The 14,506-nt window shown below is 40.1% G+C and overlaps 1 protein-coding gene across 3 annotated transcripts in view; it reads right to left on the minus strand.

Annotated features, from left to right (window-relative positions):
- Nucleotides 1-1,699: 1,699 nt before the first annotated feature.
- Nucleotides 1,700-14,506, minus strand: part of LOC133663273 (receptor activity-modifying protein 1-like) — a 159,577-nt gene continuing 146,770 nt past the window's right edge. For all 3 annotated transcript variants that reach the window (XM_062067626.1, XM_062067627.1, XM_062067628.1), the window contains one exon: nt 1,700-4,094. In XM_062067626.1, coding sequence (XP_061923610.1) covers nt 3,839-4,094 — 256 coding nt within the window. In that variant the 3' untranslated portion in view covers nt 1,700-3,838. The remainder of the gene's footprint in view (nt 4,095-14,506) is intronic.

Here is a 14,506-nt window from a genome sequence, read left to right on the forward strand (position 1 = left end):
TTAAAGTTATCTTCATTGAAAAGTACAGTGCTTTTCCTTCAAAAATAAGGACATTTCAATGTGGCCCCAAACTTTTGAACGGTAGTGTACTTCCTTCAAACAAGTTTTTGCCGCATTTGTGACATTTTTGCCAATTGGTAACTGTGGGGGGAGATGTTGTCAGCGAGACACAGCTGGCAGGTGATTAGATTTCACAGGTGGTACGTGTTAATCTAATCATCTGTTGTCTTTAATAGTAAGCGGCCGGCAGCAGAGGCTGAACGGGCGTCCCAGCAGGTAGTACCGTAGGGCACTGACCGCCCACCGGATGGCGAGGCACTCCCTCTCCACCGTGCTACATCAGCAGGAAACTGTCCTAACGGGAATCCCGATATAGCACGGTGGAGAGGGAGTGCCTCGCCATCCGGTGGTCGGTCGGTGCCCTCCGGTATCACCTGCTGGGACGCCCATTCAGCCTCTGCTCCCGGCCGCTTTCTGTTCGACAACAGATGATTAGATTAACACGTACCACCTGTGAAATCTAATCACCTGCCAGCTGTGTCTCGCCGTCAGCACTGCCACGCCCCCGTCTGATGGTGCTCTGTCCTCAGCACCATGGACAGAGGCAGTGACCTTTGCTTCTGCAGGCAACGCTGACAACATCTCCCCCCACAGTAACGTCAGTGGATACCTCCATAAATGGTGAAGTTTTACCCGAAGAGCTTTGCAGAAGTCCGCCGTTGTCGTCAATAAGTTCCTTCTTTTTCTCTATCCTCTTGCCGTGGAGCAGACTGGCTCGTACATGCACATGCATCCTCCGCTGTTGCCATTTCGAATACAAATACAGTAACTTATATCCGTCAGTAGACTCCATATAGAAGCTGCTCAAAATGGTTCATTATGTCTTCTTATTCATATACTCTTTCAAATGTTCTTGTAATCAGGCCATATTTTCCGTATACTAGATGGAATCTTTACCGTCACTGTCATGATCTTGCAGACCACATCAACAGTATTGACAAGACTGGAAACATCAAATTCACACATGAAGAGGAAAGGAACGGGACCATAACTTTTTTGGACATGAAAACCCACCGCAAAGGTGACGGCAGTCAAAACATTACTGTTCATCGAAAACCGAGACATACCGACCAATATCTACTCAGGACCTCCGAACATCCCACAGCACGCAAACTATTAGTCGTGACAACACTCTATGAATGGGCCAACATCATAACACAAGAACAAGATAGAAAAAAAGAATAGAAACACATAAAAAATGCACTCAAAAACTGCCAATATCCAAACTGGGCCATCAAAAAAAGGGGAACAACAAGTAAAATACAAGGAAAAGAGAACAAAGGAGAAACCCAAAGAAAAACCTGAAATAAAGAACAAAGAGGTCATAACATTACCATACGTTAGGGGCCTAAAACAAAAATCCGTACAGGAAATCTTAAAATCAGCCATATCAGATCATTGCAAAATAAATAACCACAGCATGGACCGGGACAACGGCAAAATCATCGGCACAGAAAGTAACAAATTCAAACGATGGATTAAAGGCCTACTGAAACCCACTACTACCGACCACGCAGTCTGATAGTTTATATATCAATGATGAAATCTTAACATTGCAACACATGCCAATACGGCCGGGTTAACTTATAAAGTGCAATTTTAAATTTCCCGCTAAATTTCCGGTTGAAAACGTGCGTGACGTAGCCAGTGAAACAGGAGTATCGGTAGCCCATTGAGCCAATACAAAAAGCTCTGTTTTCATCTCAAAATTCCACAGTATTCTGGACATCTGTGTTGGTGAATCTTTTGCAATTTGTTTAATGAACAATGGAGACTGCAAAGAAGAAAGTTGTAGGTGGGATCGGTGTATTAGCGGCTGGCTGTAGCAACACAACAAGGAGGATTTACTTGGATAGCAGACGCGCTAGCCAACGCTAGCCGCCAACCGCATCTGTGATCGGGTGAAGTCCTTCGTCGCGCCGTCGATCGCTGGAACGCAGGTGAGCACGGGTGTTGATGAGCAGATGAGGGCTGGCTGGCGTAGGTGGAGCGCTAATGTTTTATCATAGCTCTGTGAGGTCCGGTTGCTAAGTTGCTAAGTTAGCTTCAGCGTCGTTAGCAACAGCATTGTTAAGCTTTGCCAGACAGAAAATTATTAACCGTGTAGTTACATGTACATGGTTTATTAGTATTGTTGATCTTCTGTCAGGGATTTATTTATTTAGTTTCTATCTGCATTTGAGCCAGATGCTATCACGTTAGCTCAGTAGCCAAAGAGCTTCGTCGATGTATTGTCGTGGAGATAAAAGTCACTGTGAATGTCCATTTCGCGTTCTCGACTCTCATTTTCAAGAGGGTATAGTATCCGAGGTGGTTTAAAATACAAATCCGTGATCCACAATAGAAAAAGGAGAGAGTGTGGAATCCAATGAGCCAGCTTGTACCTAAGTTACGGTCAGAGCGAAAAAAGATATGTTTTGCACTGCATTCTAGTCCGTCACTCTAACGTTCCTCATCCACGAATCTTTCATCCTCGCTCAAATTAATGGGGTAATCGTCGCTTTCTCGGTCCGAATCGCTCTAGCTGCGTTGAAAACAATAGGAAAATATGAGGAAGCGAACAACTGACTACGTCACGCTACTTCCGGTCGGGGCAAGGCTTTTTTTTATCAGAGACCAAAAGTTACGAACTTTATCGTCGTCGTTCTATACTAAATCCTTTCAGCAAAAATATGGCAATATCGCGAAAGGATCAAGTATGACACATAGAATGGATCTGCTATCCCCGTTTAAATAAAAACATTTCATTTCAGTAGGTCTTTAAGGAGGCGATCGAACTAAGGAAGCGGCCCAAGGAAACCATCAATCGGAATGAGGGAGCATTCATGCTCTCGCATACCTGGGACTCCCTCCTCCATTAACCATCAAGCCAATCAGCCAATCAGGTAGACTTGACAGGACTGCCTGGTTGGCCATGTCTATAAAACAGCTGAACACGTCACAGTGGTCAGGTGACCCTTTTGATGAAGACTGCAGATGATAGTCGAAACATGTCAGGTAAAGATTCCATCTAATATACTGAAACTATGGTCTGATTACAAGAACATTTGAAAAAGTCCATATAGAAGCGCTAAAAACGACAACATGGCTGACGGGGAGAAGACGCAGGCACGTAAAAAAGACCGCCCACCAAACGGCGCGTTCTGAAAAGACGGTCAGAAAGCGGCTTGAAGGCGGTCTATGTAACATAATCCATGCAACATTTTGACCAAAGATCCATACATGTTATGTAGACCACAAGGAAGTGTTTTCAATGTAGAAAAAAAATCATAATAGGACCCCTTTAAGGAACATGAAATCTGTAGGACAACATAATCTATTGCAAACTGAAGGCTGCAGAACACAAAACAACTGAAATAGGGACAGACTATTATAACTTAGTTTTGCTTCGTTACTAACATTGCCTGATTTAAGTATGTACAATACAAGATGTGTAGATATACATCAAATGAGCTGTAATGGCCCTAGTTTCCATATCAACTATGTCATTTTACAGATTTACGATTTCTGTCATTTTTCAGCGTTACTCTTTACACTACAGATGGTTTAATTTCATTTACATAGTTTTTATTTGAATTGTTTTGTATATTTTTTGTTGTCACTATAACCACATCCATCATTCACAGCAACAAAGTCCAGGAAAGGAGGTCAGTTCAGAGGCATTTTCAAAGAAAAGATCTGGAGTTGAGATCATCAAAGTGATGCTCGAGCACCACGGAGGGTGGAATAATGTTAAGTCCTCCAGCAGGTCCATAAAATCCCGCCTTCCTTTTCTCGACTACACAATGCCTTCACTGCGCTTGCTCCGCCACACCACCAGGGCGGTCATGAGCAGGGTGACCAGGATGGGCATGGCGATGAAAGGACCCAGGATGCGGTTGGGGGGGTCCCTCAGCAGCCGCCCTGACAGCGAGCAGTTGTAGAAGTAATGGTTGTGGACGCCGATGAAGAACTCATCCACCAGCTGGTTGGGCCAGAAGCAGTCCATCTTTAGCGCCACCAGGTATGTGCAGTTTGTCAGCTCCCCATAGAGTCTGTAATTGTCACAGGAAACATGATAAGAAAAGATGGTAGAACAAACTAGTGACACACACAATTATTTTAGTTTTCTTAGGGCATTTAATCGGTCGCAACTGGACTGTTTAGTTTGTCTCTCATCCAAGTAGGCTTCATCAGACACTTAGATTGGTCAGATCTGGTCTTAGACTTACATCGGTCATATCTACTTTTAGACTTGAATTGGTCAGATCTGGTTTTAGACTTACATTGGTCAGATGTGGTTTTAGATTTACATTGATCAGATCTGGTTTTAGAGTTACATTGGTCAGATGTGGTCTTAGACTTGCTTTGGTCAGATCTGGTCTTAGACTTACATCGGTCAGATCTGCTTTTAGACTTACATTGGTAAGATCTGGTCTTATTCTTACATTGGTCGGATCTGGTCTTGGACTTATATTGATCAGATCTGGTCTTAAACTCACATATGTCACATCTAGTATTTGACTTACATTAGTCAGATCTAGTCTTAGACTTACATTGGTCATATCTGGTCTTAGACTTACTTTGGTCAGATCTGGTCTTAGACTTAAATTGGTCAGCTTTTGTCTTAGACTTACATTGGTCAGATCTAGTCTTAGACTTAGGTACATTGGTCAGAGCTGGTCTTAGAATTACATTGGTCAGATCTGATCTAGACTTACATTGGTCAGATCTGGTCTTAGACTTACATTGGTCAGATCTGGTCTTAGACTTACATTGGTCAGATTTGGTATTAGACTTATATTGGTCAGATTTGGTTTTAGACTTACATTGGTCAGATCTGGTCTTAGATTTACATTGGTCAGATCTGGTCTTAGACTTACATTTGTCAGATCTGGTCTTAGACTTACATTGGTCATATTTGGTCTTAAACTTACATTAGTCAGAGCTGGTGTTAGACTTACATTGGTCAGATCTAGTCTTGGACTTATATTGATCAGATCTGGTCTTAGACTTACATTGGTCCAATCTGGTTTTAGACTTACATTGGTCAGATCTGGTCTTAGACTTACATTGGTCAGAGCTGGTCTTAGACTTACATTGGTCAGATCAGGTCTTAAACTTACATTGGTCATATCTGGTCTTACACTTACATTGGTCATATCTGGTCTTAGACTTACATTGGTCAGATCTGGTTGTAGACTTACATTGGTTAGATTTGGTTTTAGACTTACATTGGTCAGATTTGGTCTTAGATTTACATTGGTCAGATCTGGTCTTAGACTTATATTGGTCATACAGTATCTGGTCTTAAACTTACATTAGTCAGAGCTGGTGTTAGACTTACATTGGTCAGATCTGGTCTTAGACGTACATTGGTCAGATCTGGTCTTAATATTACATTGGTCAGATCTGGTCTTACATTGGTCAAATCTGGTCTTAAACTTAAATTGGTCAGATCTGGTCTTAATATTACATTGGTCAGATCTGGTCTTACATTGGTCAAATCTGGTCTTAAATTTAAATTGGTCACATCTGGTCCTAGACTTACATTGGTCAGATCTGGTCTTAGACTTACATTGGTCATACCTGGTTTTAGACTTACATCGGTCAGATCTGGTCTTAGACTTACATTGGTCAGATCTGGTCTTGGACTTTCATTGGTCAGATCTGGTCTTAGACTTGGATTGGTCAGATCTAGTCTAGTAGCTGGTGCCAAAACCCCAACTATTTATACTCCCACACAGGATGTGCCTGGGCAAGGATAGATCTTCCCTAGTGTAGTGGGTAGAACAATGTCAATGCCAACGAAGGTTGTTAAAGTGCAATTTCCCCTCGTTAGCATTGAGGTATTGTGTCGAAAAACAATCACTGTGGAACGACCATTACCAGCCCCAAATCAATCAGAATCACCCATGTTACATCTCAACAATAGTTTTTTAATTCGATTTTTTATTGTTTTATTTTATTTCCACTACAATAGGGCAGAACCATCCTTGACCTGGCACACCCTTCTTGTGTTGGAATATAAATAGTTCGGATTTTGGCACTACGTACTAGACAAGATATGATCAATCCAAATCTAAGACTAGATTGCCACAAGATTGCCACATTTTCTTTCTATTTTCCCAAAATGATATCATTACACAACCTTTGACCAAGGATCTGCTCGTTATTTTTACCTCTTCAACCCATAATGACTGTGTGAGACCACAAGGAGAATGCGTTTGAGGCAGAAGGGAACATGTATAATGCATGTGTTGTCAGCGGATGTATTTAGAAGAGACAAAGATGGCAGGTGCGCAGGGGAAAAATGCAGCCTGGCGCAGTGTGAGAAATTCATGAGTTTGTAGAATATATTAGACATGCAATCTCGGTTATTTTGTTCACCCTTTTTACTCTAATGTGCTCTCTTGCTCTCCCTGGAAACAATCATCATTGCAATTATAGCCTTCAAGACTGTGACATCAGGGGTCCATGTCACCAGTCTGGAGACAAAGGGTTGCCAGCTTTTTACTGTCAGCTCCAAATATAGACGGCTCCATTCTCACTGAGACAATCAATTAGTCATGAATGCAGATGGAGTTGGTGGTGTCTGCAATATGCCAGGACGGTGCACAGACGGTAGTAACATTTCTGAATCCTGCAAGAAACAAGAGCACGTGGTCGTTCGGTCGCAGTATAAACACACAGGAGGTGGTCCGATGTACAGTTAATACGAATAACACGTCATTCAAATTTGGCGACTACAGTGTCGTAGGTTTGCACCTCACATGAGAGTGTGAACTGTGTTCATTTTGACAGAAGTTTATCATTTAGTTTAGTCAGTCTTTTTGTCAGAATAATTCACACAAATTCTGTGTTACATTGAGTTCAGCTCGCCCTGCGAGAAGACAAAAGCTGTCTTTGATCCTACCGAGCAAAAGGCTTGTAAAACTCCACGGTGTACGATGGGAAGCGACAGGAAGGTGTTGGTTTCTTTCTTCTATTGTAATCCACAGGAAGATTTTGTCTTGACCCGAGATCTACAAAGCGGAGAGGAAGCAGGACCTGACGCAAGCTCCAGGCATCTTTTCTTTGAACTGTTTTGTGACCGAGTGCAATGGCTGTTTACGACCCCCCCTCCCATAGAAACAGCTGTTGCCATGTAATCAGGGAAAGTCCAAATAAAAGAGGATGCGTACAATCTTTTGCCAGAGCGTAGTGGAAGACTGTACAAAGAGTACAGCCCAGACGTTTCTCCTCTTAGCTAAATTTAATTCTGTCTCTGTTTAATTCCTTGCTTCTTGTCTGTTTAATAGATGTCATCAGTGTTTGAACCTGACACTTTTGACAAAATGTATTTTAGTTTGGGTGAAATTTCAGTCATCTAAATTAATTTCGTTTTAGTCAACAAAACTACATCACATTTTGGTAACACTTTAGTATGGGGAACATATTCACAATTAATTAATTGCTTATTAACATGCAAATTAGTAACATATTGGCTCTTAATTAGTCATGATTAGTACTTATTAATGCCTTATTCTGCATGGCCTTATTATACAACCAGTAAGCCATTAACTAAGAGTCTTCCCTCAATAACCTCAGAATTATTGCTTATTAGTAACCCTAAACCTAACCCTTATATTTTCCCCTAGTGTCCAAATAACTCTAAATTAAGTCTTTGTTACCTAGAATATGTTCCCCATACTAAAGTGTTACCCAAATTTTAGTCAGCTAAAATTTGTGAATTTAGTCAACCAAAATACAGAGTATAAAAGATAAGGCTTTTAAAGTTTATTTAAAAGCATCTTTTTTTCGACCACCTGCAAATCGTTTGTTTAACGCAAAAGTAGCATGATCATATGGTGAGGAAATATGTAGTTTGTCATTTTTTGCTACACAGGTCAATGCCAATAAATACACTATATTGCCAAAAGTATTTGGCCACCCATCCAAATGATGAGAATCAGGTGTCCTAATCACTTGGCCCGGCCACAGGTGTATACAATCCAACCCTTAGGCATGGAGACGATTTCTACAAGCATTTGTGAAAGAATGGGCCGCTCTCAGGAGCTCAGGGATTTCCAGCGTGGAACTGTCATAGGATGCCACCTGTGCAACAAATCCAGTCATGAATTTTCCTCGCTCCTAAATATTTCAAAGTCAACTGTCGGCTTTATTATGAGAAAATGGAACAACAGCAACTCAGCCACATAAACTGACAGAGAGGGGTCAGCAGATGCTGAAGCGCATAGTGCAAAGACTTTCTGCACAGTCAGTTGCTACAGAGCTCCAAACTTCATGTTACCTTCCAATTAGCCCACATACAGTACGCAGAGAGCTTCATGGAATGGGTTTCCATGGCGACCAGCTGCATCTAAGCCATACATCACCAAGTCCAATGCAAAGCGTGGGATGCAGTGGTGTAAAGCACGTTGCCACTGGACTCTAGAGCACTTAATCGAAGTAATAATCAACAGATTAATCGATTGTCAAATTAATCGTTAGTTGCAGCCCTAGAGCCCAGAAGAACCGGAAGCACAAAATACAGATACTGTGTGTGGCGTGGCAAACTTCCTCCATCCATCCATTTTCTACAGCTTGTCCCTCTCGGTGGTGCGGGAAACCTTTAATTTTTTTTTCAAAAAATAAATAGGAAACTCCACTACCTTTTTATGCTGCGTGTGTGACGTACTTTAGATTTACCATTAAGACAATATAACATACATCCGTAAACGTGGATGCATATGCAAAAGTGCAATATATTTATCCATACAGTAAATCTATTTATATCTGCACCTTCTTTTGTAAATGCAAACACCTATTGCTCTTTTCTACTGCACTACAACGAGCGAATGCAACGTAATTTTGTTCTTATCTGTACTGTAAAGTTCAACTTTGAACGACAATAAAGGAAGTCTAAGTCTAAGTCTAAACGAAACATTCCTTGAAGTAGGGAAAAATTATAATTTTTTTGGTAAACAAATAAAACGGTAGAATTAGCTTTAACTTAGAGCTCTGTAGATGTCACGATGACTCGTCTGCTGATGGCATCAGTTTGAATTTTAATTGACTAAAAATGTTCATCTTTGTTATCGTCAATGACTCAATCAGAACTATCATCATTGGAAGGCACACTGTTCTGATTTTTTACCCGGAAAAGCAAGAATCAATACAAAACATCAGTACAATATGTCTTCTGCAGTGGGAAGAAAGAGAAGAGAAGACATATGGACGCACTTCAACTTGTAAGACCATGCCTCGATTTTCTTTGGCAAATATACAACAAACTCCATATGCAGACTAACCATCGGGACATCCGGGCCAGTGTTTTTCAACCACTGTGCCGCGGCACACTAGTGTGCCGTGAGATACAGTCTGGTGTGCCGTGAAAGATTATGTAATTTCACCTAATTGGGTGAAAAATATTTTTTTGCAAACCAGTAATTATAATCCGCAAATGTGCCGTTGTTGAGTGTCTTTGCTGTCTGGAGCTCGGCAGAGTAACCGCGTAATACTCTTCAATATTAGTAGGTAGCAGCAGGTAGCTAATTGCTTTGTAGATGTCGGGAACGACGACGATGGTTTGCAGGCAAAAAGGTATCTAACGGTTAAACCAAAAATAAACAAAAGGCGAGTGCCGCTAAGAAAAGGCATTGAAGTTTAGGGATGGCTATGCAAAACGAAGCTAAAACTGAACTGGCTGCAAAGTTAACATAAACAGAATGCTGGACGACAGCAAAGACTTACATGAATTGATTAACGTGGACCCCGACTTAAACAAGTTGAAAAATGTATTCGGGTGTTACCATTTAGTGGTCAATTGTACGGAATATGTACTGTACTGTGCAACCTACTAATACAAGTCTCAATCAATCAATCAATACAGCGTGTGGAGCAGCAGACGGCGTCCACAAAGTACATCCGTACATGCCATGACAATCAATACCAAAATAGGAGCGTAAGACAGGAACTAAAACACTACACACAGGAAAACACCAAAAAACTCAGAATAAGTCACGGCGTGATGTGACAGGTCGTGACAGCACACCTACTTTGAGACAAGAGCTATAGTGATGCATGCTTGGTTATGGTTTGCATTCATATACAACAATTGAGAGAACGACTTTTTACTGTCAATATCGGCTGCTGAGTTTCATTTTTTTATGTTTTCTGCTGGTGGTGTGCCTGGGGATTTTTTTCAATTAAAAAAATGTGTCTTGGCTCAGAAAAGGTTGAAAAACACTGATCCAGGCAACAGTAAGTAGACCAAAGCCAATATTTGGAAATTATTTATGCTGTACTAAATTACTGTTACTATTAAAGAAGATGGAGCAGGAGCAAGACGTCTTACTCTACCACATGTCCAAAAATAAATACTTACCTAAAAACGAACTACTTTTGTAGTTAACCATGATCGAGCTTACCCGCCAATTAGGGGTGTGGGAAAAAATCGATTCGAATTCGAATCGCGATTCTCACGTTGTGCAATTCAGAATCGATTCTCATTTTTTTTAAATCAATTTTTTTAATTTGTATTTATTTTTTAAAATGTTTTTATTTTTATTAATCAATCCAACAAAACAATACACAGCAATACCATAACAATGCAATCCAATTCCAAAACCAAACCCGACCCAGCAACACTCAGAACTGCAATAAACAGAGCAATTGAGAGGAGACACAAACACGACACAGAACAAACCAAAAGTAGTGAAACAAAAATGAATATTATCAACAACAGTATCAATATTACTTACAATTTCAACATAGCAGTGATTAAAAATCCCTCATTGACATTATCATTAGACATTTATAAATAAATTTAAAAAATAACAATAGTGTCACAGTGGCTTACACTTGCATCGCATCTCATAAGCTTGACAACACACTGTGTCCAATATTTTCACAAAGATAAAATAAGTCATATATTTGGTTCATTTAATAGTTAAAACACATTTACATTATTGCAATCAGTTGATTGATCCTTTACAATTATAAAAGCTTTTTACAAAAATCTACTACTCTGCTTGCATGTCAGCAGACTGGGGTAGATCCCGCTGAAATCCTATGTATTGAATGAATAGAGAATCCCTTTGAATCGGGAAAATATCGTTTTTGAATCGAGAATCGCGTTGAATCGAAAAAAAAACGTTTTTGAATCGAATCGTGACCCCAAGAATCGATATTGAATCGAATCGTGGGACACCCAAAGATTTGCAGCCCTACCACCAATACATATATCTGTACAGTTCACTTCAATCGATGTTCAGCTGATGTTCTGTTCAGCTATTAATTGCACAACTTGACAACCCGAAAGAGCAAATTTGTCATTTTACAAGCCAACACACAAAGAAAGACAGCTAGGTGAGACATATATACAATAGTTTTATAACACTGGTTGCTGTATTTACACGGGACAGTGGCCAAGATGCCAATTATTGTGCACTCTCAGTGTAGTCATACACAATATGTCACATCGTGTTACACCAGGCTCTGCCCTATTTTGAGTATGTTAGTGTTTTTCCTGTGTTTAGTGTTTCAGTTCCTTTCTTGCGCTCTTATTTTGTACTTTTTACTTCCTGGTTTCTCGTTTCCTGCTGGTCCCCGCACCTGTTTTCCGTTTGTAATCAAGACTATTTAGGTTATGTGGATGATTTCTGTCTTTGTCGGGACTTAGATTGTTTATGGACAGATGTATATCCGTTGTGAACACTGTCTCTGCTCCACACCTATTTCAACAGCGTGGCTTCATAGTAAAAGAGTGGGGGTACTAGACTGGCCTGCCTGTAGTCCAGACCTGTCTCCCATTGAAAATGTGTGGCGCATTATGAAGCCTAAAATACCACAACGGAGACCCCCGGACTGTTGAACAACTTAAGCTGTACATCAAGCAAGAATGGGAAAAAATTCCACCTGAAAAGCTTCCAAAACTGGTCTCCTCAGTTTCCAAACGTTTACTGAGTGTTGTTAAAAGGAAAGGCCATGTAACACAGTGGTAAAAATGCCCTTTCCCAACTACTTTGGCACGTGTTGCAGCCATTAAATTCTAAGTTAATGATCATTTGCAAAATACGTTTCTCAGTTCGAACATTAAATATCTTGTCTTTGCAGTCTATTCAATTGAATATAAGTTGAAAAGGATTTGCAAATCATTGTATTCTGTTTTTATTTACGAATTACACAACGTGCCAACTTCACTGGTTTTGGGTTTTGTAGATGAGTGGACTCGAAAGTGTGGAAGGACTTGAAAACACCAAATTATCTTGAGACTTGACTTGGGATTAAAGACTTGAGACTTGCAATAAATACTTTGACTTACTCCAACATCTGTGGATCAGTTACTTAACGTTTTACCTTACACCCAACTAACTATATATTCCAATTGAAAAACATATATAAAGACAGAACAATAAGATCATATGGACAGCCATACGTGTTAACATTTTGCTTTATATTTATTATTTTACTTATTTTTTTGTCTGGTTTTGTATTTGTTTTGTATCATCCCGTGAGGTGTATATTACTTTTTTTTGTTCGGTTTATACTTCATGAAGTTTTGCACTTGTTGTGTTTTTTTGTGTGTTTTTTGTTTGTTTTCATTATATTTGGATGTATTTGTTTGGTCTGTATGCTATCCATTAAAGGCCTACTGAAATTACATTTTCTTATTGAAACGGGGATAGCAGGTCCATTCTATGTGTCATACTTGATCATTTCGCGATATTGCCATATTTTTGCTGAAAATAATTACTAGAGAACATCGACGATAAAGTTCGCAACTTTTGGTCGCTGATAAAAAAGCCTTGCCTGTACCGGAAGTAGCGTGACGTCACAGGTTGTGGAGCTCCTCACATCTGCACATTGTTTACAATCATGGCCACCAGCAGCGAGAGCGATTCGGACCGAGAAAGCGACGATTACCCCATTGATTTGAGTGAGAATGAAAGATTTGTGGATGAGGAAAGTGAGAGTGAAGGATTAGAGGGCAGTGGAAGCGATTCAGATAGGGAAGATGCTGTGAGAGGCGGGTGGGACCTGATATTCAGCTGGGAATGACTAAAACAGTAAATAAACACAAGACATATATATACTCTATTAGCCACAACACAACCAGGCTTATATTTAATATGCCACAAATTAATCCCACATAACAAACACCTCCCCCCTCCTTTCCATATAACCCACCAATACAACTCAAACACCCGCACAACACACTCAATCCCACAGCCCAAAGTACCGTTCACCTCCGTAAAGTTCATACAGCACATATATTTCCCCAAAGTTACGTACGTGACATGTACATAGCGGCACGCACGTACGGGCAAGGGATCAAATGTTTGGAAGCCAAAGCTGCGTACTGACGGTAGCGCGGTTGTGTTGCTGCAGCCGGCCACTAATACACCGCTTCCCACCTACAGCTTTCTTCTTTGCTGTCTTCATTGTTCATTAAACAAATTGCAAAATATTCACCAACACAGATGTCCAGAATACTGTGGAATTTTGCGATGAAAACAGACGACTTAATAGCTGGCCACAATGGTGTCCCAATATGTCCGCTACAATCCGTGACGTCACACGCAAACGTCATCATACCGAGACGTTTTCAGCAGAATATTTCGCGGGAAATTTAAAATTGCACTTTACTATTCTAACCCGGTCGTATTGGCATGTGTTGCAATGTTAAGATTTCATCATTGATATATAAACTATCAGACTGCGTGGTCGGTAGTAGTGGGTTTCAGTGGGCCTTTAAGTAAGACTATGTATTATGTTGAAGGGGGCAGGAAAATATAAGATTTACTTCATCCTGTTCCTTCTCAGGCATTGGTGTGTAAATGTGTGTTTAGTTGCTGAGGTTTAAGTGTCTATTGATCAAAGATGCACATCAATGAAGGAGATAAATACAAAAATGAAAAATGAAAATGAACTACACTAATGCTAGTTTACATAGTCAATACGTAAACACCTTTAGCTACATTTTCATACAGATTATCACTTAAAGATTATGTTACTGCCTGTTGGGATGTCAATTTCTTTTTTCCCCAAAATGTAATTATTGATTTCATTATTTCAACATTTTGAGATTTATATAATGATTGACACATTTTGGTATTTTTTAGAATGTTGTCCCAGTTGGCCCTCTATGAAAACCAAAGCTGTATTGACTATTTTAGCATATCTTTGACCACATTGGATTGATATTAGTGTGTTTAATATGTGGCCCTCAGTGGAAGATGTTTGCACTCCCCTGTCCAATGGTATTTCCTGTTCTGAATGCAATTAATATATTTCTGGAACGTTCCCATGTGGCACTTTGGAATGTCTGATGGACCAATATCAAAACATCCAATCTTTAGTGGCGGGAAGATTACTATTGTTTGATAACTTTGGTTCTACCGCAAGTACTCTAAATGTAGTTAATGCAACTATTATTATTTTGCATTAAAATGGATCTAGTTTAAGGATAGAAGTAATCCAA

The sequence above is a fragment of the Entelurus aequoreus genome, linkage group LG13 (genome assembly GCF_033978785.1).
Source record: "Entelurus aequoreus isolate RoL-2023_Sb linkage group LG13, RoL_Eaeq_v1.1, whole genome shotgun sequence".
Lineage (NCBI taxonomy): Eukaryota > Metazoa > Chordata > Actinopteri > Syngnathiformes > Syngnathidae > Entelurus > Entelurus aequoreus.